Below are 25336 nucleotides of genomic sequence, written 5' to 3'. Positions count from 1 at the left end.
TGTCATCATCACTGTGTTGCCGCTAAGGCCTTTGTAGGTATAAATCTGCTTCTCCAGCTTGCACCCCTCATTTTTGTCCCCTCGTCTCTTACCTTCTCTGCTTGGGTTGGTTTTCTTATTAAAAAAGACAACATGTGCAAAGTGACAGCACCTGGAATAGGGGCCTGTGTGTCAGTAAATGCCAGCTACTAACCCTGCCCCTTCCGCTTCTCCTCCTCCTGCTGCTGCCTGTCCAGGGCCTGTGTGAGCCCAGGCACACTCCTCCTCCATTGCCTCGAGTTTTCAGGAATGGTGCCTCCTGGGCCTGGTTTAAGCCTTTCGATTCTGGGCAAGTCACAACTTGGGGGCCCAACGGTGAAACTGATAAAGCCTAGGTTGTGAGATCATGAGCTGAACCTGCAAAATCTCCACTGTCAACTTGGCAAAATCCTGTAAGGCATGGTGTTAAGGAAGATATTTCCAATCCACGCAGGAAACCTGTCTTTCCCTTAGAAAGCATTGACTCAGACATCAAATCTGTGTTATTTATTCAGTTCTTGAAAGACTAATCTTTTTCTTTCGTTTTTCTTTTTTTTTTTTTTTTTGAGGAAGATTAGCCCTGAGCTAACATCTGCTGCCAGTCCTCCTCTTTTTTTTTTTTTTTTTTTTTTTTGCTGAGGAAACCGGCCCTGAGCTAACATCCGTGCCCATCTTCCTCTGCTTTATAAAGGGGGGTGCCTGCCACAGCATGGCTTGCCGAGCAGTGCCATGTCCGCACTCAGGATCCGACCCCGTGAACCCAAGCTGATGTGCCCACTTAACCGCTGCACCACCGGCCGGCCCCCCGGGAGACTAATCTTTTAAACATGACCTTTGAGCCTACAGAGCAGACACCCAGGAATGCGGGCAACCGTGAGAGGTAGAGAAGGGCCTTGAGGGCAGGGGTGAAGGTGTGAAGGTCATTGGACTTGGCTTCAGCGGCGCCAGGGTCTGGCGCTCACCGGCCCGCAGGCAGGTCCAGTACTCTTTGGAGCTGCAGCCTCGTACCTGTCAACTGGGTCTGGTCATTTCCGTCCCATCGCAGGGCGGCTCAAGTGGGCGTACACGGCTTTCCCCCCACCCCCCAAAATTGTTAACCCTGACCGTGCATCCCAGCTCCTGAAGCCCCGACTCCACTTATCCGAGGCTGCTTGCTGGGTGACGACCAGCGGGGACCCTCCGGCAGCCATCCTGCCACGGGCAGTGCCGGGCCTTCGGGGAGGAGCAGCGGGGCACGGGCGCGGGCACCGAGGGCGGCACAGCTCCGCGGGAGCGAGAGCCAGCTGTAGGCGGCTCCTTCCTGTGCAAAGTTTTCTGACCTCTTCCTCCTCCCGCCCTCCCCGCCAGCAGCTCGGCGCCCGGCGCCCGGCGTCCAGCCTCCCGCCCCGCGCGCTGCCTCGGGGTCGCCGCGCCGGCAGCGCACCCAGGGCGCCGGCCCCACCCCGCGTTCCGGGCCGGCCGCTGCGGGCCCCGATGGCCGAGGCGGGCAGGCGCGCCGCGGAGCCCCCGGGAGAGCCGGCCGGGCCGGCGGCGGCCGAAGCCCCCGAGCCCGCGGCGCCCGCCCTGCGCAGGCTGCCTGGGGACCCGAGTCCCCGCGGCCGCTCCCAGAGCGACCTGTCGTCGTGCTCGAGCAGGGGCCGCCCGCTCCGGGTCCACATCACCGGCTCAGGTAAGGGCGGCGCGGGGCGCCGGCGGGGGCCGGGGAGGGCCGGCGCGGGCAGGTGGCGGCGACGGCGCCGCGGGCGTCCGCGGGCACTGACCCCCGCAGGCTGGCGGCAGAGGGGAGGGGCTGGGGTGGGAGGCGGAGGGCGAAGCTGAGCTCCCCCCACCCCCGCCCTCCTTCTGGGCTGCCCGCGGCGCGGTCCCCTCGGCCGGAGATGCTCCAGCCGGACTGCGGCTAGTGCGCCGGGTGGGCGCGCGCTTCCCCAGGGCGAGCGAGCGCTCTCGCGCGGCTCTGCGGCCCAGAGCGCCAGCTGCTCGGGTTCTTAGGCTTGTCCAGCAGGGACAGGAACCTTCTGTCGGTCTTCAACGTGACTTTGGTCTCTCGGAAGGGTGCGGTCCTCTCACTTCGGAGGCTAGGGCCAGTGCAGGTCTTGGAAACCCTCCCAACTGCTCATGCTTCTGAAATCAAGCATTCTTTGGGGCTTGCCGGTCAGAGGACCGGGGGTATGTTTCCTCCCTGTCCTGACCCATGCAGGCGGTGGTGATCGTTGTTATGTGACAAAGCCTGGAGTCAGCAGCTCTGCCCTACCCCGGCCTGCTGGCCCTTGCCTGGCGCCCTGGCTCCTGTCTGCGCCGTGTGCACGGTGGTCCTGCCTGGGGGCCGCTCTGTGCATCGGGACAGGCAGAACCAGGAGCTCGGCCAAGGGCTGGTGCTGCCGGCGCTGTGCTGTGTAATGTGCGATAAAGCACTTAGCCTTGGCTCTCCTGTCTCGGTATTTACAGTGGGGATGCGAGTGTGGCGCTACCACAGGGGGAGGTTATGGGGATTAAATAATTAATCATTTTTAAATGCTTTTGAACAAAGCATTATCCTAAGAACTGGGAGAACCGTTTTTAAGAGCCTGCGTGATTTGTTAAGTTTCCACAGATTGTTTTCTGATTTGCAATCTAGGGAGGATGCATGGGAGCTGGGAAGCTGGAAATGAAGCTAATATCAAAACTACCAGCAGCAGCGGAGGGCCCTTGCAATGGTGCACGTGGATACACCGCCCTCCACCGCGACCCCTTCAGGCTCTGTGCTCTGTGGTCAGGCTCTAACTCAACCTCGCTGCTAGCCGAGCCCGGGTGTCACGTTGGAAAAAGGCACATTTCCATATCCCTGCCTCCCCTCTTTTCCATCAAAGCCCTCTGTCCCTTCTATTCTTGTCTTGTTTTTGCCACATAACGTGTATACTTAGAAAACATCAAAGATACTGTTGATCTGACTTTGCAGATCACGTTGAATAAAGCCGGTCAGAATTGCAGGTTAGGGGGACGTAGGTCATGGGATTTGCGTCAAGGTTCTTTTGCCGAATTCATATTGTGAAAAGCATTGAGTTGAATGCATTTTACCTCCTGATTTTCATGTCTTGGCCAAACTGAACTTGACCCGTGGATAAGCTTGATTGATTTTTACAGAGATTAACGGTTCAGATGACTCTAAAGAGACAACGGAAAATTAGCCCAGTTGGTGACTGTAGATACAATAAGCATGCTTCTATTATTTGTCATTTTCGTAGATAGAAATCAAGGGCAGTAAAGACATTTTAAATGTGAGTGTGCAAAGTGTGCATCATGTGAACTATGGACTTCAATTTATAAAGTTATTTTACTTCCAAGAACTCGGTGGCTTTTATGCACTCTTAAAGGATGTTAGGAAGTGACAACTTCCAGCTGAGTTGTCTCCTGTACCCAGGGATGCTGCCGCACGTGTAAAAGCATGAACGTCTTCCACGTGACTGTATTCCATGTTCCTAACTGAGCCTTGAATCAAGAGCAGGCTAAACATGACCAGGAGCTCTCTGTGTTTCTTAGAGTCAGAGAGAAAAAGCTAATGAGCTGGTCCCTCACTGACACACAATATTTCCCCAGAATCCTGCAGCCTGTGCAGCCATGCCCTGATGGATCGTCAGCCAGACGACTGGGCTGGGATAACGGGATTGTCTGAGAGGCTCAGTAAGAAGGTTACACCACCTTGTGAGAGCATTCCTTGGCCTGGAGGGTGGCCCAATTTCCTGGCCCTCCCCAGAAGCTCTGGGAGGATGTAGCCAGAGCTAGATCATATGTGGCCTTGTCAGCACCGGCCCCACACACACAGCATCGGCCTCATCTCAGGATCTCAGACCTACTTAATCCCCATCTGCATTGCACAACATCCCCAGGTCGTTCTTAGGCACGCCAATGTTTGAGAAGCATTGCTCCCTGGCACTGGTTTTCAAAGTTGGTTACACTTGAGGAGTTAAAAAATCAACCACCACCAAACCACAACCAAGCACCTGATGGCCGGGTCCCACCCCAGATTCTGATTTAATTGGTGCAGCTGGGCATTAGGCGATTCTAATGTGGAGCCAAGTTTGAGAACCACTGCGCTGTGGCATCTGTATCACTGTGGCTTGCTGCCATGTGGACTGTGATACTGTGACCAGGGTTGCCCTGGGCAAGCGTTAAGTTTGAAGAATTTGCTTTAGCCTCTCCTCACATCCCTGTTGGTGTTCTCTTTTCCTGCTGCCCCCTCCCAAGCAGCTTTTCTCACTCCCGTTCTTGCTTCCAGCCGATTGTCAATAAGGGGTGAACCATTCAGTGTGAGTCCCTGGGAGAGTGTTGATTCCCGGAAGTCACATTTCGCAATGATGTGCGGCTGGGAGGGAGCAGAGGAGGAGAAGGAAGAAAAGACTGGAAGGTGTTTTCCAAAGGTTATCAGAGAAGAGACTCATTCCCAAAGAACTGCCCCCTGCTGGCTACCCCCAGCTGTCACCCCTCCCCCCACAGCTTCCTCTCCACCCTTCTCTCTATGAAAGAATGATAAAGACTTGCAACTTGGCCTCAGAAATGTTGCCTCCTACGCCAGTAAGAGACAGTCCAATAGGAAACATATTTTTAAAAGACCCGCTCTGTGCTGGCACTGTGTTGGTGCTGTGGGGACATCACAGAAGCATCTACTCTCCTGTCTGTGCTTTATTACTAGACTTTTGTCAAGAAAGCATCTCGGGCTTCGGCGGCTTTTGTGGAACTTATGATTTGAACACTTAATTTTTCACATGATAAAAATGCAGGTACATTGTCAGCAAAAGCCATAGTTTTATATTTTAAAATCCATACCAAAAATGTGAAGAAAGCCATATATTTTCAGATAAATACTTTTTTTATTGAGGAATATTAGCCCTGAGCTAACATTTGGTGCCAGTCCTCTTGTTGCCAATCCTCTTTTTGCTGAGGAAGATTGGCCCTGAGGTAACTTCTGTGCCCATCTTCCTCTACTTTATATGTGGGACACTCCCACAGCATGGTTTGATGAGCAGTGCTAGGTCTGTGCTTAGGATTCAGACTGGTGAACCCAGGGCCACCAAAGTGGAGCACGTGAACTTAATCATTACACCACTGGGCCGGCCCCTTAAATAAGTACACTTTTAAAATATAACAAATAACATTGTAATTGATGCCTAAGCTCTTTGATTGAGCTTATAGAAACTGAGATTGGTTTTGCTTTACGGTATTTGAACTCACAGTTCTGGAATTCAACAAGAGTTCTGGATTTTTAAAATCTAGTATTTCTTTGTAAATAAAGTGATGTTTTATCCATTACAAAAATAAAATCCTGAAGCAAGCTTTTCATGGTGTAGGGACAGGTGTGCTCTTAATTTTCAGACCAGTCTTCTTCCACGTTGGGAACATTAATATAGTCAGTGGGTTCTGACGTGCTCTTCTGATAAGCCCAATGTTTTACTGAGTTAAGAACCTCAGGACAGAGGCCAGGACTTATTCCTGTTGTAAGCTGTCAGTAAGTACTGACTGTGGACCTACTGTGTGCCACACGTTGTGCTGGACACACTGGGCTGTAGGGAGGGCCAAGAGGTGTCTACTGTCTTCAAGCGATGACTCTTAGTCTTGCATGTAGGGCTGTACTGAACGGAGAACCATTTGAGCCCCCTCAGAAAGGGAGGTGGGAGCCAGTGGATCACTTGATCAGCTTGGTACATAGTACAGTCTCATCTCTCCTGGTACCTGATTCATCTCCGCATCATCCCTTTGCCCTGGTGTATGTAGGTGTATAAGTAATGGCAAATCCAGTATCTTTTTCTTGTGTCTTTCATCCCTGGTGTGTTCAGTGCCAAGTGGAATGGGAAATCTAGCAAAGCTGGATGTTCTGTCAGGCCAGACCCACTGCTGCCTGGCCACTGCCACAAGGTGCTGCTGTCTGAGATGGGGTCTGCAGCTGATGGTCACCTGTTCCATCTGGGGAAGTCCATGCTTGTCCACACCTTGTTGGTGCTCCCACTGCCTCTCACTGACCTCCAACGTTGCCGCTCTGCCAGTTGATGCTTGTATGTTCAGCCGTTGTTCCCAGAGCATAACGCTTTGTCACGGTGGCTGGGTCCAAGGCGCTCCTGGGCCCCAGACACAGCTGGGCTGGAGCTGCCCTCGGCCAGGAGCAGAGGATGCCTGCTCACTCTCCATTTGCGTAACTCAGAGTGGTTTTTCACCACACAAAGACCGTCTGGCTCTTGGTTTTGTTCTGTTTCTGCCGACTCACGGAAGAGCCCAGCCGCCCTGCTGGGAAAGCTGGGGCAGCCTGGGCAGTAAAAAAGGGCGTGGGGTGATGAGGACAAGGGGCCCAGATCCAGCCTGTGCCCTGCCCTGGTCAAGCCAAGCACCAGTTCCTCTTTCTCTCTCCAGCACTTTCTCACCAGACACTGAGCTTCTCTCTGCCTCTCTGCTAAGCAGCATCCTTACTCTAATCCCAGCAGCTTCTTCCTCACAGGGGCTTCTGCATCCATCCGCTCACGCCGTGGCTTCCCCCCTGCCCACAGCAAGCCCCTCTGCCTCCCCTTAGCTCTTGTCCCTATGTTTACTCAGAATAGTTTCTTCATATTTCTTAGTGCAAATTGCGTAGAAAAGATATACTGTTTGAAGCCACCTTATCAGGCAAGCCATAGGTCACAGGTCACAGAGCAGCCTGTGGATTATTTGTCCTTGATCTGATACCCACCCAAACTCACACCAGTTGTGGCCTGGAGGGTGAAGTCGTCCCACAGGGCCAATATGGCCACTTAGAAAGGACTGAGCCTGGGCAGCTTCCATCCATCCATTCATTCATTCATTCAGCAAACATTCATTGAGGCGAGGGCTGCTATGTGCCAGTCACTGTTCTAGCACTGGGTATACAGAGGTGAGCAGACGTGGTTCTGAGATTTTAGGGGTAAGACTGAAAGCCAAAAGGGTGTGACAGGTCAGATGTAGCGGCGTGTCTAGTGATCTAAGCTACTGTTATTTGTCATGATTATGCTCAAAAAAATGACTGATGATGATGATTCCTCCTGTTCTTGCTTTCAGAGGATGCATAAAGAGCTAATTGTATCTAAGCTGGGCAGGCTTTAGTTCAGTGGTAGCTCTGAGACTGATGGCAAAGCTGTGGATTTATTTTGAGCTTGAGCTACTGCAAGGGGACACTAGGCAAGGGACAGTATCTTGATTTTTCACTCATTCATTCAATCAACAAACAGCTAATGGGCTAAACACAGAGGCTGCAAAGACATCCCTAAGGAACTCACAGTCTAGTGGAGGAAGACAGGCAGAGAAGCCGACAACTGCAGTGCAGTAAAGTGTGAGCTATGACTGTGCCCTGTCCTGGGCCTGGGGGAGAACTGAGGAGGCTTGGCTTGGGGGAGGGTAATCAGAAAGAGCTTCCTGGAGGAGGTGAAACCTATGCCATCTCCATGCAAGAGGAGGAACAGGAAGATGGAGTTGGGTGAGGTGGAGGAGGAGGGTTTGGGGAGAGGAAACACTGTTGGCAAAAGCACCAAGGCCTGAAACAGCCCAACATCATGAGAAAACCCTCAGCAGCTCGCAGCTCTCAGTAGGGCTCCTGTGGGAGAGAGTGCGGTGGGAACTAGGGTGTCAGGCCAGGGCCAGAGAATGAGAGCTTCCTGTGTCTGAATGTTTCCCGGAAGACACAGTTTAGGTGACGTTGGTGAGGCGTTTGCAAGCTTGATAGGCTTTGCTCTGAGTATGTTCTGTCGTGGACACTGAGGGACAATGGTGGAAAGGACACAGAGAGCCCAGACGGGAGACCCGGAATCATGGCTGTTGTCTGTGTGACCTTGGTCAGCTTACTCAGCCTCCTCTGCTTTGCTTCCTGATCTCTGACCTGGAAGTGATTAGCAACAGTGACGCTTAGCTCATAGGATTCTGGCGAGGCTCAAATGTGTGAAAAGTGCTTTTGAACTTTAAAGTGCCATGTAAAGGGGGGCACCTTCTGCATACTTCTATTATGGGACTTACTGGGGTATATTAAAATTATGCGTGGATTTGTCTCCTGCCTCATACTGTAAAATCATTGAAAACAAAAAGTATGTTTTCCTTGTTTTTGCATTCTCAATGCCTAATACAGGGCCTGGTATACAGTAGGTGCTTACTAGATATTTACAGAATTAATGCAGGAATTACCTAAAAGTCAGTTCTTTTGACACCAAGGATCTATTAATGGAAAACTAGGCAAAAATGATTTTAAAAAATAGAAGATTGGGTAAAAGGTATGATCTCCAAATGTTTTAAAATTAAAAAAATAACTAACCAGAGTGTTTTATAATCAGGGCTGTCTTGGGGGCATTGTGCAAGCCTTACCTCGCAACATCTGTCGAAGAAGTTGTGACAGGGAAGTCGTGAATGTCATCTGGCCTCAGGGTGCTGATGATGGAAGTGACGACGCAGGGACTCTGTAGCCTCGTTGGAGGCATGGCTGGGTGTTGGATGCAGGAGCGTAGGCAAGAGAGGCTCAAAGGAAGTGACCTCTGTCCAGTCCTGTGTTACTTACAAATGCTATCACATGTCATCTTGATGGGCGCCCTGGGACATAACTATGTATCAGCTCCATTTTTCAGATGAGGAGCCCAGCTTCAGGAAGACCCATCCAAATCCCGCAGGTAGCAGGAAAGTAACAGAACCGCGACCCAAATCCTTATGACTTCGAAGCCCACACTCTCTTCCCTTGCCACTTGCTGCCTTAGTGTATATCCATCCCCCTCACAGAAAACAACTCATACACATCCCCACCAACAGGAGGAGATCACATCCTGTTTTATTCTACAAATACCGTTATGAGAGAGAGCAGCAGAACAAACATCTACTTCTATCAAAAGGTCTTTTTAAGGCCCCGACCAATTCTCTATTCATTTTAAGGTACACCCAACACTTCCAACTTCTAGCGTAGACAGCAAATTTGGATTAATTGTGAATGGATTCTGGGATCTAGTATGTACAGGCTAGCACCCTTCAATGATCATTACTTTTGGTCATTCTTGTGACCTAAAACTACTCAATCTTGGGGGTATAATTCACGCACAAGACCATGTCTTGTCTCAAAGTACAAGTGTGGTTTCAGTTACAGCGCAGCTCAGGAAAAAAACTCTGAAGCAGCTTTAGTGTTTTTAAAATACCATCCCGGGTGACTCACTGTCTTTGATCACACTAGCTGAAATTTGCACAAAGAAGTAGGTTGCACCAGCTTGCCTTCGAAAGGTTTCTGAGATCTAGCTCACTTTGTGACCTGTTGGCAAAGACTTGACATTTATATACCTTACTTTGCAGTTTCTTGATGTCTCTGTGAAGTCTTGAGAAAAAGTAGCTATGTGCTTATCCCTCATAACAGGAAGAACCTTGTGACTTAAATAAAAATACCATTACCATCGCCATGGCTCAGGACTGTGGGTAGGGCAGGAATCTCATAGTGCGATGCTTCCATTTTGGCCCAGCAGCTCCCATATTTTAACTGTGTGACATGTAACTAATGGCCATGATTCAGGTCATCAGTGTTGGTCTGTAATCTTTTGTCTTTATGTATATATATATATATTTTTTTCCTTTTTCTCCCCAAAGCCCCCCGGTACATAGTTGTGTATTCTTCGTTGTGGGTTCTTCTATTTGTGGCATGTGGGATGCTGCCTCAGCGTGGTCTGATGAGCAGTGCCATGTCCGCGCCCAGGATTCGAACTAACGAAACACTGGGCTGCCTGCAGCGGAGCGCGCGAACTTAACCACTCGGCCACGGGGCCAGCCCCGTCTTTATGTATATTTTAACTTACATGAATGTTTGGTATATCTTCTTTAGAGCTATAATTTCTATTATTATATTCTATTATATATTCTGTTATTATCCTATATTCTATTATTCTGTAATAATTAAGTACCCTAACCATTAATAACAAACATATATTAAACCTCTTGTATCCAACCTACTGGGGATTATAACTCTTTGATTTCTGCTCCAGATGCCTACATGAAGGTGACAGAAAGGCGTGATAATGATAAAGAATGTGATTTATACTTAATAAATGTCATAGAACTTATGTCTTCAAATGAATGTTATCTTTTAAAGTTGGCATATTGGAAGAGTATATGCTTATGCCAGTTATGATTTTACTAGGTAAAACAGTGTTTAACAAAAATTTTATGACTAAAATGTGTGATCCCTCCTCTTATCCGCTTGCCTGATTATAGCACAGTTGCAGCTCTCTCTGCAAACGGAGGCCGCCTGTCGGAGACGTGGGTTTCCTGTGTCATTGGAGAGGATTTGAAGAGGCATTTCAGAAATGGCCAGGATAGTGGCCACATTGTAGGAATACATTTATTGTCTCCTGGCATGATTATTTTGGTGGGAATAATAAGCATTTGGACATCTAAGTCTTTACTTTATAGTAATACTTCATATCCCCAAAATGCATAACCGTGCGAGGTAGCATATGCTAACCAAGCAGGCCGGTGTGAACTGTTAACATGGTGACTGTGAGATTAAGAAAGTAAAGAAGGCTGCTGTGACATTTGTGGGAGGGCCTCAGGTATGAATAAGAGGATTACCAAGTGACAGCAAGGATTTGATCAAAATGAACAAATTTCCATGGCCAGTAATAGAGACTCCCTTATTTGAGCAAAAGAAGAGAGTTTTTGTTTGTTTGTTTAATAAGGAGAAAAAAGTAGCCCCAGATCTGGAAGTAGAGTTGCGTATCATGAGGGCCTAGAACCAGGAACTGATGAGTTGCCTATAGCTAAGGAGGGCACTCTCTCGCCATCTCTCCATCAGTTTTTCTTTCTAGGGATCTATCTATCTATCTGTCATCTATTTTTCCATCCATCAAGCCATCTATCCATCCATCCTTCTATCTTTCCATCTATCCATCCATCCATCTATCTTTCCATCCATCTATCCATCCTTCTGTCTTTCTGTCCGTCCGTCCATCCATCCACTCATCCACTCATACCAGATTTTTCTGCTGCTATGAGCACATGTTTACCTCAGAGGTCCCAAATATACTTATCTTCACTTCGAGCTGACAAAGAGACTCCGCAGTGACCTTGGATCCCAACTCCAAACACCCAGCCTGGGCCAAGGGGCCATACCTGTAAGCAGCTATGTCCATTATGTGGGACAGGTGAGGTACTGGGAGGCACTCTTGTAGGTGTGGAGAGGATAGTGCTTAGATAAGAGATGAGGGGACTGGGAAGACACACCAGAAATATCCGTTACCTCAGTGTACCAGAGGACTGGCGAGGTGAGGAATTCCTGGGCTTCTGGGAAGCAAAACTGTGTGGAGAAAAGCCAAATAGCCATTCAGGGAAGAAAGAAGAAAAAGGACAAGGTGAGAAAATAATACAGAATAAGAAAACGTTCATCTACAACAAAGTAGATGTTTATGGCACAGTGGGGGGTTTGGAGTAATAGGGAAGGAAGAAGAAAGAGGGGTTTTCCCAGGGAATGAGGAAGAGCAGCAAGGATGATGGAGGTCGTTGGCTGGGGTGCAGGTGGGGTACCTGTTTGGGGGAGCCGATCTTCTGGCTGGAGGGATAAGGGAATTCTTTACACGAGGGAGAAGGTTGGGCATAAAGACAGACATTCTCTTTCGCTTGGTTGACAGGTTCCCTGATGTCCTCCCCACAGCAACCACACTTGCTGTTGGGGGCACATCACCATGGTGCCCTCTGGGCCCCTTTTATTTCCTTTTAGCCCTCGGAGCTCATTTTACCAGACCTCCTGTAGGAACATTACTAGTGGGCCTCACACAGCAGATCAGGCCTGGGCCTCTTTCCACATGGAACCCTGTGCTGGTGAGGCGGATTCAGACCCTGGCTCTCTGGGGATTGCCTTCTCCCAGATGGTGGCCCTGGCTTCTGGGCCTGTTCAGGTGTGAGATGGCATTCCTCTGGCCTGATCTGATTAAACATTTCTCAGCAAGGGTTTAGAGTTGGCATTGCGTCACAGGTGATTATCCAGATCAAGATTGGGAGTTTTTCACGGGGCTGACTGCTCTTGAGGCAGCTGACAAAGTCCCGGAGGGGGGGGGGGGGGGGGGGCTGGCACCTGATAGAAATCTGTGACCTCAGGCAATGGGAAGATGGGAATGTCTGCGGACCTGGGAACACACTGGAGGGACCGGGAAGCTGCCAAGCAGCTTCAAAAGGAAACAGATGTGTTTTGAACGTTCTGGTGCTGAAAAACCTGCCTTGTCCATCAAAATGCGCGTACAAATGCCCCTGTTCTCCCGCCGGCTTGGGGCCGCATGGCCGCCGCTCCTCCCTTCTCCTCTGCACACATCTACTTGCAGTGTTGCTCTTTGCGCCCTCTTCCTCCGAGGCTTCCCCTGATGTTCGTCTTTGTAGGCCTTCACCTGCGCTAAAGTATTACGAGGACTGGGGGTGGAGGTGTCTTGATATGATTCAGCTGGTCCCTGTGCCCCATCAAGGAAGCCCTTAATCCTGGGCTGCGGTTTTCTGCCATTGTCACCTTGCTGCTCTGTTAAGAGTCAACAGGCAGCAAAGACAGCCACAGAAGATGAACAATTAGAGACCTAGTCAGCCGCGCCAGAAAGCACCAAGTCTACCATTTTCTTCTAGGTGGGTATTGGGGTGATACGTCAATGCATCAATGGACAGCTCAAATCAGCTGTCACGGCCTGTTGACCAGAGCGCTGAGTTTGCATCTGACTTAGGTGACAGAGTTGTATTAGTTAACGTAGCATTTCTCAAATGTTCCTGTGGTTACGGGTCACCTGGGGATCTTGTTGAAGTTCCGTAGGCTTAGGGTGGAGATGGAGCTTCCGCATTGTCTAATAGCCCTCTAAATTTTGCTGCTGCTGCTGCTGCATGAACCACGCTTTGAGGAACAAACCTCTGTGGATAGCTTTTATGGGGCTTGTCAACTACTTTAAGGATGGGTTCCTTATAGCACTAATGTAACTTAAAATTCCATCCATGGAAATTTCTATACTGCTGAGAAGTCTACTCTTGCTTTCCCATTGGCTAAACCTTACTATGTATTATTTATAGTAGGTGGAGGCTCTGAAAGATTTGGAGAGAGGGACCCCTTAGAACTTCCACCTAGGCAGGGTATTTTTGCTTCAAGAGCACCCATGTGAATTGCCTTCTGGGACTTATCTGTGACCTGTCTAGTGTCTAGAGGGTTTTTGGATAGTAGGATTAAGAGGTGGAAGTAGAATTTTTTTTTTAGTAAAGATTAAAAGATTTTATTCCCTGGGAACTCAAAAACGAAATCCATCTTTTAAGACGGCATTACCCAGAACATGAAAAGACAAGAGTAAAAGATGAATATACACTTTTGGAAAGTTTTCTGGATGTGGAGCATTTTTAATTCTTTCTTTCTCAGTGTCTGGGATGCCTTTTGTAGAGCAGAAGAGGGAGAGGCTGAAGGAGACTGGAGTTGAGGTTATTGATGCCCAGGACGGGGCTGTGATCACAGAAATGAGAAGGAACAGACACCTCAGGAAGCGCTGCCCGGATGGATGGGCACGGATCTCCTTCCAGGGAGCCTGAAGATGCTAAGGTGCACCTGAGTATCAGAATGTTGGTGGTGCCCCTGACAGTTATGAGGATGTTAGAAAATAGGCAGGTTTGAGGATGCAATAGGAAAATACGTTATTGTCAGCTCTGGTTGATATTACAGTCCCCGTGGGAAACACCCGTAGAAGTGAGAAGGCTGACAATGGGAAGGGGCTACAGCTCTAAGTGGAGAACTCTGACTTATTGTGTCATTCGTACAGTTTATGTTTGCCTTGGATATTTCTAGAACTTTCCTACGTAGCCACTTGATTCAGCAAACCATTCCTACGCAACAGCTCTGCAGGAATTCTGAACTTTTCACGCGAGTATAGACCGTCTCCCCCGGCCTTGGTGCAGCATGTGAGCATTAGACTTCCGTAATCTCCGTCGCGCCTCGCCCAGAGGAGTTGCTTATACAGCATTTGTTGGCAGTGCCTGATAGTACTCAGGACTGTTAGTAGCCACCTAAAAATGGTGAGAAGCAACAGCTGAAAAAAATGAGAATAAGGGAGAAAGAGTATGGTGAGAAATAGCAGCACTCAAATCACCTAAGAGGCCCTCAAAAATAGATGCTGAAAAGACATCTTTGAATGGCATCTGGAGGAAGTTACTGGAATGCACAGCCAAAGTGCTTTCCATGAAGTCTGGGAAGGGAACCCTAGAGAGTCACTGGGGGAGCTGGAGTTGAAGGGAAGTGTCAGGACCAGGACCACGAATGGAAATAAAGGATTGGGTGGGGGAAATAATAACCCACAGTAAAGTCTTCCTGGGAAGCGAATACTATTTGCACAGCACTTCAGTGACCTTTCATGTGCATGATATTCCATGCCCGGTGGAGTAGGTTGATGAGTGATTTTAAGCATGTAGCAGATGGTAGTCGATCAGGCTTCAAAACAAACTGAAGATAAGTTTAGGAAGATGGGCCCGATCTGTGATACTCAGCCACCTGTCACTTGCCAGGTATTTACGGAGCGAAGTGAGCAATGATATTTCATGCAAAAGCTTAAACACACTTATCCTAGCTCGGAAGTGCGGCTCAGGAACTAAAATCCACACACAGTTGTTGACCCATCAGTGAGGGTCAGCAGGTCTTTACTGATTCTCTACTATGTGCCAGTGAGAAAAACAGCATCCAGCCTAAGGAGCCTGCGCCATAGTGGGGAACGCTGAAGATAAAGCTAGTTGAAGTGGCAAGGTCAGACTTTAGCTAGGAACCACTGCTGCAGTAGGGAAAAGCATCCAGTGTGAACTGAGCTCCACTTTGATTTGCACAGAGGTGACTGGGCGTTTTCAAGGGAGAATGAGGGAGCAGGGAGGGGAGTGAGCAGTGCCTCAGGAAGTAGAGTCAGGGAAGTGAAAAATTACAAAAAGTGGGAAGGGGTTGGTCCCCATGAAACCCATCTGGGTTTGTTAAGTGGCCTTTAATCAAAGTCAGGCTCCTCCGCTCCCACAGAGGCTGGGAGACAAAGGCCGTGTCTTCAGGTCTGGGTTGGAACAAATAGTAAAGTCTTTTGGCAGCCTGGAATTTTCGCAGGCAGGCACTGTAAGGGGGCTAGGGTCATCCTAGGGACGCGGCCTTGAGGCGTCAGAAACTCTCTTAGTGTTTGTCAAGCATTTATAGATCAAGGTTGAGGCCTAGTCAAGAAGAGGGCCCAAGGGAGCCTTGCTAGAGTTTGGTCAAGGGGCAAATCTTTGTCAGGGGAGAGAGATGATAAACAAAATAAAGAAAGAAGATTCGAGGGTGATAATAAAGTTGGGGAGGGGGCGAGGGACTATTGGGGTGGAAGTGTGGAGATTGCAACTTTAAAAGTGGTGGTCAAGGTGGGCCTCACTGAGAAGGCAATGTCTGAGTGACGTGCTGGAGAAGTGGCGGAGAGCGCCTTGGGCCTGGATGGCTGAGGGCGGAGCCTTCCAGGCAGAGAGAAGAGCAAGGGCGAAGGCTCCGAGGCAGGGATGCTTTCTGTGTCTAAGGAACGGAAAAGAGGCCTGAAGGGTGCAGCGTGCTGGGGAAGAGGAGTAGGGTGTGAGGGCAGAGAGGTGAGGAGTCCGTGGGCCTCTCTGGTCCATTGTGAGGATGCTGACTTTCTCCCAGTGAGATGGGAGTCAGCAAAGGGCTTTGGGCAGAGGAGTGTCCTGTCCTCTGACAAAGTTAATGTGCAGAGCAAAGCTGGGGAGATAATTAATATTAATATCAATTAATTTTATTATTAATTAATTGATATTAATTAATTTTTAATATCAATTAATGTTGACTTCAGCTTAAGTGAATCCACAGCAGTGACAGGGCTATGAGGTCCGCCTCTTCGTTCCCGCTCCCTTTAGTTAATGGACAATAGTTAGTACGTGAGTGGATGTTCTACAGGGAACGCCATGCAGAGGCACCTGAACTAATGGACAACCTCCAGAACGAGTTCATCTAAACACCAGCAGTTTGCCTTGACATTGAAAAGTAAATGAAACAATTTTCTGCTTTTCCAAGCTTAGAAACTCAGTTTCTATTTTTTCCATCATTCAGATAATACATTCTTAATATGACAAGTCCAACGGATAGAGATGTGCATGAAAGAAAAAGTCTAATTCCTCTCACCTTCCTCCAACCTCCCTGGTCTTCAGCTTATGTCCTTTCGGGCTACTCCTACGAAAACACACGTAAATATATAGGGATAATTTTTTCACAAATTTGGGATTATGCTATGCGTATTCTTTGCAAATTACACCATGTTTATTGAGCTAACGGTGGTTTATAACATTATATAAATTTCGTTATATTTCAACTTCTGTATAGACGCATGCTGTCCACCATCAAGAGTCTCGTTTCCATCCATCGCCGTACACGTGCCCCTTTCCCTCTCGCCCGCCGCCACCTCCTCCCTCCAATCTGGTCTCTACATCTATGTGTTTGTTCATCTTCAACATATGAGTGAGATCATGCAGTATTTGTCTTTCTCCGTCTGACTTATTTTGCTTAGCGTAATACCTTCAAGGTCCATCCATGCAAACTACCTTTTTTCTCAAAATTTTCTTGAACATTCTTTCATGTCAATATGCTTGATTCTACCTCATTCATTTTAAAGGCTGCAGAAAGTTCTACAGCCCAGATGTATCCTATTTGGTATAAACTTCCCTGTTGATAAACACTCCATTTTTCTCCTACTTTGTGGATATTATGAGGTTCAGTGAACCGTGCATATGGCTGTCTTTCTGCATATGTAGGCATATTTCCAGGAGAAGATTCCCAAATCAAAAGTGATCAGTTTTTAAAATCTAATAGGTACTGCCATATTTTCCTCTAAAAGCCTACAAATTTACACTCCCAGTAGAGTGTGAGGGAGCCTGTTTGTCCACACCCTCGCCAAGAATGGAACATAGTAACATTTTTTGGCTTCTGCTAGCCTAAGAGGTATAATCTAATCTCTGATGGTGCATTTCTCTGATCACTGTTGAACTTGGGAAGTCTTTTATATTATTGGCCAAGGGTATTTCTCTCCTCCGTGGTCCTCCAGTGCAGATCCCCTGCCCGTTTTTCTCTTGCATGCCTCTCCTGGCTCTTGGTGTGTTAAGGGTAGTCGTCCTTTGTCTGTTGTATAGGTTGGAAATATTTTTCTGTGCTTCAGTTGCTTTCGCTTTGTTCTCAGTACCTTCTTTCTGTTGCTCAGGATCAAATCCAGTTCTGATGTGTAAGGGACATCCACGTACAGAGGATTTACGAAGATGCCATATATGTCGATATTTGCTTTGAAATGCCCTTCAATAAAAGCCATTCTGGCTTCTGTGATTCTTATCTTCCTTTCTAGTGTGGGAGGTTTCCTGCTTTGCCCTTGTCTGCACCTTTGCGTTGGGGCTGCATAACTTCATTTAACCAGAGGGGGAAAAAGAGAAGCGGTGATATTTAGAATCAGGTCAGATTACTGTGAACATCGATGAAATTCAGGATCTTTTCTGTGGGTAAGTTAAAATGTGGCACACCCCCCTGCCTCAGGCAAATTCCTGTTGTGTTGTTGTGCAGATTGGAAGGTGTTACTTGGAGCCAAAACCCTTATCCCTTTCACCCCAGCCCTACTGCTGAATTTCTTTGCCTCCGATTCAATCCTTTGAATTCGTTCTGAAACAACCAATATAACCATCTGCGAAAACTCGTGGGAGGAAAGAAGGGGGTTCTTTCTGGTCAGCTCTGTTCTCTAACATGATAGTAACCAACAGAGAGAGTTTACATTTCATGCATCAGTTTATTTTCTGTTTTTCCTCTTGCTCCAGTTTGCATTCCTAAATTTCTGGCCATAGAGAGGCAAATAAAATGGACAAGCACCTCACTGGCGTGTCAGAATTTACTTGATCAAACATTAACCCCAGCCACCTGTGTGAGCAATGTTTTTTCCTCACTAATCATGTGGATTGCCTGTTGTTTGGTGAAATACTGACACCCCCAGCTCCCCCCATCCTCCCGCCTCCATTTGCAGATAAAATCTAATGATCAGCTCAGGATGATTTCTTGTCAACGCAGTAAAATCACAGGCACAAAAGAATTGAGGGCACTTTGACATTTCGCTTTTTTTCCCTTAACTGTTTTTTTAAACGGATGTTTTGAAGCTGATATTTCACAATTAATAAAAAAAGGAAAAAGAAAAGAGTAAGAGAAGGAAAGAAAGAAAAGGAAAGAAACTAAACTTTTTACTCCTAGTGAGTAATCTATTTGTAGTGTTAGATTGAAGTTAGCAGAAGGGACAGCGAAAACTCAAGATGTTTAAGAAATTAATGCATGAGGGAACATATTTCAGGGACCTCGGGCAGATTGCTGTTCTCTGTAGCTAATTACCAAATTCCCCAGCTTTGATTAGAATTTTTTGACACAGAATTTTGCGACAGGTACTACATACTCCAGCCTCAGGTTATTCCAGACTTTGGTCCTTAAATTTATTTATTTCAAGACGATAAGTATGGACTTTTGGTCTTGGCATCTCCAGTGCCCCTGGGTGACAGGTATAAAGAGTGGGCCAGGAGCTAAGGGAAAGGGTGCCCAAGGACACAGGGAGACGTGCTGCCTGCCCGTCCTCCACCCTCCTAGAAACCACACTTGCCTTTGAAGTAAAAATGAGGCTGGGGTGAAAGGGCTTTACTAAGCCCCCGCCACACTTAAAGGGGCCGGAGGAGCTGGCCCAGCATCTCTCTCAAAGGTACGTTTTCCACAGACTTCACCCATAAGAGATTCTTTTGATTTGACAGACTTTCCCTTTTAAAGCATAAACATGACCTCAAGGATAAAGGCCAGTCAGTGGTCATTCACATTTGCATGTGTGCAAGTTACTGTCGTCATCATCATCCTCACTATAGTGTTGTAGAGAACTTCCCGTTAGCAGATTTGATCCTGAGAACTTGTGACTCCAGGTTGACTCTTCTTTGCCCCATTTCAAGGATGAGGGCAGTGAGCGGGAGGTGAACAGCCTTGGGTCATACAACCAGGGAATGCTGAGCAGAATTCAAACCCAGGACTCTGAGTCCCAGTTTAGGGCTGCTGCCACCACACCAGATAGTCAGATTAATGCACTCCTATATCTGGGGGGTGAGGAGAGGCAAAGAGAAGGGTATGGAAGGGTCAGAGGCAGTGTGGGTGGTGGGAGGTGCAGCCTGATGGTGAGAGAGCTCACTCAGTGCACAGGGTCTCGATGTTCAATGACCTGGCCTGGCTGTGCGGGCCTGGTCCAGCTCCTCCAGACTCTGTTCTACCTTGGCCAACTTCTCCCTCCAGATGGTCTCATCTCGGGCCTGGAGGCACCAATTCCTTGCATATTCCATCACCAGCATGGCATGCTGCCACCTAGACTCAGAAAGAAACATAAAGGTGATCCCTCGTGAGTGGAAACCTAAGTCAAGTCATGTCCTTGAACAGGTCAAATTAGGCCCACGGCCCATGGAGTGAACTGGAACCGTCCTCCTGCTGTGAGTGCAGTCTGCGCATTGCTGCCAGAAGCACCCTTCCTAGAGCTGCTTTGATCTTTCTCGTTCCTTCCTCGGAAACACACCTGGAGGATGGATAGGGTGCCTCCTGTCCAGTCAGCCTCACCTACTTCAGGAGACCCATCCGCGCGCGCTCGTTCCCTCCGAACCTCCTGTGGGTCCATCCACCGCCCTGCCTCAGCTGCTGCTTCCTTCTTACTCATGTCCCCTGTCTTCATTTGTGCCCCAGATCAGGAACCTATAGATTGAAAGAGAATTAAGAGAAATGTTGTACAATCAAAATGTAGGGGTTTTATTTGGATTCCTATTCAAACAAACTGTACAAAAAAGTTACACTGCATACTTGGTGATGATATTAAGGAATCAATGTTAATTGTTTCTAGGTGTGAAATGCTATTGTGGTAAGGGTTAAAAAAACAAAAACAAGTCTCTATCTATGTATAATGTATTATGGGGAGGAAAAAACTAGCCTGTTTTCCTCCAAAATATTTGAATCTCCTCACCCAGCTTCTTCTCTTTACCATATAAATGTGTTCAACTGGCATTAGAAATATTAAATTTCTAAATTCGTGTATAGTAATAGCACTAGGTTTTTAAAAAATAAGCCATGAGCATCAGATCTATTCTAAGAACCAAATTAACTGTTTCCATGTTCATTTTCACCTTTTTAGGCCACATGGTGGAGAGACCAGGAAGTTCACTATTTTCCTTGTTTTTATTATCCTTATTTATTTTCCTTAGTAATATTCTGGGCAGAGGAAGGTATGGGGTATGTGTGAGTGAATTCTGCGGCGGCCAGGGTGATTCATGCTCACTCTACAAAGTGAAGAGGTCGATGGCTTCTTATAAAGTCTAATTAAACTATTTGTTTCCAAGCTGGCTTTTGAGTAGATGAGTGCGTTTAAATTTTCAGACCTTTAAAGATAATTTCCAGACCCTGCTGCAAACTGTGGACCAGTGCTGGTGCTCAGGTAGCTTGCTGGTGCCCAAACTGCTCCCTGACAGCTGAGCAGCTGGAATGCATGGGTATGGTGTGGCTTCTCCCTCCCTCACTCCTGGAGGAGGGGAGGTCTGTGACAAAGTCTGGGGACAGAAAGGGTCGCAGCAGACAGTTGGCCATCCGAAGCAGATTAGGCTAGCTTTCAGCCCCTCCCCACCCATCTTTGGCTTCTTCCATATGTGCGGTAAATAGAGGGGTGCTGGGCCAAATACGGAACCACCTAATCTTTAGTGGCCTGTGAAGATTTGCTGGAATGGGATCCAGGCTCTCCCCCACTCTGCTAGCTGACTGTTGCAATAGAGCAGGTGGCCTTCTACTCTGCTCCTTTGGGGTAGCTCTGGATCTTGGCTGAAACATTCTCATCGTAGGCTGCTGCTTTTACTTGGCCTCGGATCAAGTAAATCCACTCCAACCATGTCTCCCGGGCCGTTATGAATTCAAAGTTGGAAGCGCCTGCATCTAATATGAGACCAGCCTGTTTCGAATTTGTCACTGATCCTACTGAAGAAATGTCAGGAGAAGGGAAGGTTGATGAGTTATTGATCCGTTTTCGAGACTGGGTACATCAGTGGTAACTCAGTCCTGACATCTCCCCCCCTTCCCGCGCCTCTCACTCTTCCTGGCTCTGAAGTAGGAAGAGACAATGGAGGAAGGAACTGAACATCATTCATTCATGAGCATGTAAGATAACTCCTCTCCCCTCTCTTACTTTATAGCAAATGTTACCAGTTATTTTCCAATACTTACCAAAAAAAATTTAGAACAGAGGTCATGAGGATTGTTATGAAAACATTATCAAGATGTAGAGTTCTTACATATGGGAATTGTTTGAAGAAAATAAATACTTGATATTTGTTCACCGTTTTAGTAATTATTACATAGTATTTTAAAATTAAAATCAATCCCTTAATTAAATAACTCTACTCATGGAGAGAGATTTGGGGGCAAAGGATGTTGCAGAATTTCTATCTTTATAAAAAGAGACCTGTAGTTCCAATTGATCTAATCAGTTGATTAATTGGTTAGAAACTGAAGCAAGTGTTCAAGTCTGTGTCTTAAATTAGGCTAATTCCTCCATAAACCATGTGACTCGTGGCCAACCAAAATGACCAGAAATCCAGCCCAGTTGGGGGCACTGTCTTGTGCTCCCTCTCTTTGATGCTACCACTTATCCATTTATTCATTGGATTAATTCTGATTGAATCTACAGTGTGCAAGGTACCAGAGGCACAAACATGAGCAAGACATCATTCGTCCCTGTGTCTGGGAGCTTATTTCTGTGGCATAAACAGACCTCTGACTCGTTCATCTCCATCACCGCTCAGCACAGGGTAACATGGGCTTTGTAGGAGAGACCAGACGTGGAATTGTCGGGAGAAGTCAGCCAGAGGAGGGGTGGATGCCTGAGCGGAGTTGTGAAGGATTAGGTGGGCACTCTCCAGGTGAAGGGGAGGAGGTCGTTCCAGACAAGGGGGGCAGATGAGAGGCAGTACAGGGACAGTGGGAAATAGTAAAACACTCTGGATGGTTGGAATGTAAAATGCAAGAAGTGTGTGTGTGAGTCAGGAGTTGACAGGAGTTCCAGGCTGAGAACCAGTCAGGACTCTGGGGCGGCTAAAGCGATGATCTGGCCAGACTCCTGAACCTGGCCGCCAGGCTGCGTTCATCAGGCCTGGGCCCAGTAGGCTCAGTTGGCGGCCAGCCTGGCCCAGGCCCAGCACGCCTCAAACACAGGCAAGGATTAGAGCAGGAGGGGATGTGGCAGGACTGACCTCCTTCTGGCCCCGGCAGGATGCGTGTGTTGCTGGTGAGCCATTCTGCCTCTCTCTGGACGTTCTGGCCCTCTGAGCGCGGCTTCCCGTCTGTGTGGCAGCGGTCTTAGCCCTCAGGGATGCCATGGCTTGTGTCCGTGATGGGGGCCTGTCTAGTGCTGTTCACCCAGGGTATCCGTATGGTGCTTATCAAGTCTCTGAGCTTGGTGGATGTGAAGACCCGCAGACCCTCCACACCAGCAGAGGGCTCTTGGATACCCAGGAGACTGGAAAGCCCTTAACCCCGACTTGTTCAGCTGACTGCTTCGCAAGAGGGCTCATCTGGAAAGCCAGGCTGACCTCCGGTCAGACACGGACCAGGGAGGAAGGAAGGAGTTGCCCTGAAGGAAAATGACTAATCCCCAATTTCCCTTCTATCGTTTACATATTACTGCTTTGATTACTTACAGAGATAAAAATGAGTGTGAAAAAAGATTTTTTTGTCTAATTTGAACATGAAATGTTATTAATAGGTAGCATGTCTTTTTTTTTTTAATACTAGTTACTACTTAAAAGGAGTTTCATAATTCCACTCTGAGATTAATTCTGTAATTCTGAGAAAGTGACATTGGTAGGCTGTTCAAATAAATGAAATGTTGAGTTGCCCCCAGGCCACTCACAGTTTTTGTGGAAGTTCTGGTCAAAAGACAAAAGCGTGCAGAGAGGGGCCGCCCTGTCGCCGAGTAGTTAGGTTCACGTGCTCCACTGTGGCGGCCCAGGCTTCGCTGGTTTGGATCCTGGGTGTGGACATGGCACTGCACATCACACCACGTTGAGGCAGCATCCCACATAGCAGAGCCAGAGGCACTCACAACTAGAATGTACAACCATGTACTGGGGGGCTTTGGGGAGAAGAAAAAAAAAAGATTGGCAAGAGATGTTAGCTCAGGTGCCAGTCTTTACAAAAAAAAAATTGAGCAGATGAAATGAGGCCAAGTGTTGTGAATTTAGGAGGCGGATGGTAACTTCATAAGGTTTCTGTTCCAAGTGCTCTTGCAGGAGGGCCTGGCGACACCCCAGCTGAGCACCTGAGGCCGGTTCTGACCCCCACCTCCCTGGCCAGCCATTTAACACACAGCAGACAGGCTCCTCCACGCCTCATGCTGCTTTGCCTTCATGCTTAAGGATGTCACTCGCTAAAACTACCTCGCTGAGTCTTGTTTGCATTCCCCTCCATACACACGCGAGAAAATAAGCTTCATGAGAACAAGGGCCTGCCACCTTCTTTGTAACTCTCTCGTCAGTGTCTAGAATGTTAGAGAGTTGCTCAGTTCGTATTTGTGGAATGAGTAGCTGAATGAGGGGAGTTTTTGGAGAAGAACTTTCAGGAAGAAGTTTGTGGTGGGCGCCCATCGGGCTCCATGGTTTAGGTCTGTGCCTTTTGGAGAGAGGAACTGTTAGGCTGAAATGGGCTGGCATTACAGGGGCTGCTGTGGGCCCAGTGTGCAGGAACGACGCCCAGTGCCCTGCTCTGAGGGTACTCGGTGTAGCCCGCCACAGGGGGGTCTGCAGGGAGTGTAGCGTCCGCTGGCCTCAGGCATGGCCTCCGCATCCCCACAGCTGGAGCGGTGACACAGCTCCTCGAGTCACCTCGAAGGCAGGACATCTGAGCGGAGGGGAAGAGGGGAAAGGAGACGCCCAGGCTCATGGACGGCTTTGCTGGGGACCAGAAGCCCTGCCTTGGTAGAGAGCTGGGTTACTGCTGCTCATGTGATCTCACCTTTAACCACTGGCTCAGGAAGTCGAAGGAAATTCAGGTTGCTTTTGATGTCAACCTCCATCAAAACGCTAACTGGCTGGGGTTCAGAAGCATATTTCCTCTTCCATTGCTGTCTCCAGAGTGTGGATGCTGGTCTCTCTATTTTGCCCTGCTCTCCACACGTGCCATCTCTTTTCTCCCCATGTCTTGACACGTCTGCTTCTCTGTGCTTTTGAGGGCCTCCTATCTCTTCTTTCTCTTGTAGAGCTTCTACTTGTCCTTCAGAACCCTGGTTGGATTCTGCTGTGTCACTGAAAACTTTCTGAGTTCCTCTGGCCAGAGTTACTTGCTGTCTCCAGCGTGGTCTCATAACCTCATCACGGTGCCTCTGCATTGTGCTGGAATAATTTGTTTACTCGACTTCTCTCCAGTACAACTCTGAATTTTCAAGGATAAGAATCCTGTCTTAAAATTTCCATATCTCCTCTTTAGGTCGCAATATCTGGTTATAAAAGAAAAAAAAAAAACAAAATTAAAGAACATTTCCAAAGTGTTAAAAACAGGTCATCCACATTTTTTTCTAAAAGGCAGTGGGTAGCCAGATAAAATGTGGTATGTACATACAAAGGAATATTATTTGTCAATTAAAAAGGAAGATAGTTCTGATACATGCTACAGTATGGGTGAACCTTGAAAACACTATGCTAAGTGAAATATGCCAGACACAGAAGGACAAATGTTGTTTGATTTCACTGATATGAGCTACCTCGAATAGGCAAATGCATAGGGACAGAAAGCAGATTGAGGTGGCTGGGGGGAAGATGGGAAAATGAGCTATTGTTTAACAGGTAAAGAGTTTCTATTTGAGATGATGAAAAGTTCTGGAAATTATGGTGAATGTACTTAACACCACTGAATTGTGCACGGAAAAAGGGTTACAATGGTAAATTTTATGTTGTGTATATTTTGCCGCAATTAAAGGCAATGAGTAGAGAAGAAATCAATGAAAGAATTAGGAGTAAAATGTTCCAATGACACAAATGCGGAACAGTTCAAAAGTCTGGAGGCCTGTTAAATGGGATGCAAGTCACTACAGACTCTATCAAGAGAAGAAAACCTGTGTTCTTTCTCTTGATACTGTTTTTAGGGAAGTCAGTAAGATTCCATCAAATTCATCTCATAGTCTCTATTCTTCTGCAAAATTATTGGCAGAAAGTGCTTTTTCCCACCATTAAATTAAACTACTTCTGTCTACGAAATTTTATTGCAAGTGAGCTAAGAGAACTCAAACTTGGAGTATGGAAATGCCTTAGAAAATTAATTTTCTTCACT

The 25336-nt window shown here is 47.6% G+C and overlaps 1 protein-coding gene across 2 annotated transcripts in view; it reads left to right on the top strand.

Annotated features, from left to right (window-relative positions):
- Positions 1-946: 946 nt before the first annotated feature.
- Positions 947-25336, top strand: part of PHACTR2 (phosphatase and actin regulator 2) — a 249424-nt gene continuing 225034 nt past the window's right edge. The window contains exon 1 of one of the 2 annotated variants that reach the window (XM_023632914.2): positions 947-1687. In XM_023632914.2, coding sequence (XP_023488682.2) covers positions 1492-1687 — 196 coding nt within the window. In that variant the 5' untranslated portion in view covers positions 947-1491. The remainder of the gene's footprint in view (positions 1688-25336) is intronic. The other variant, XM_023632917.2, reaches the window with a different exon arrangement.

The sequence above is a fragment of the Equus caballus genome, chromosome 31 (genome assembly GCF_041296265.1).
Source record: "Equus caballus isolate H_3958 breed thoroughbred chromosome 31, TB-T2T, whole genome shotgun sequence".
Classification (NCBI taxonomy): domain Eukaryota; kingdom Metazoa; phylum Chordata; class Mammalia; order Perissodactyla; family Equidae; genus Equus; species Equus caballus.
This window is presented reverse-complemented; position numbering and strand designations above follow the sequence as displayed.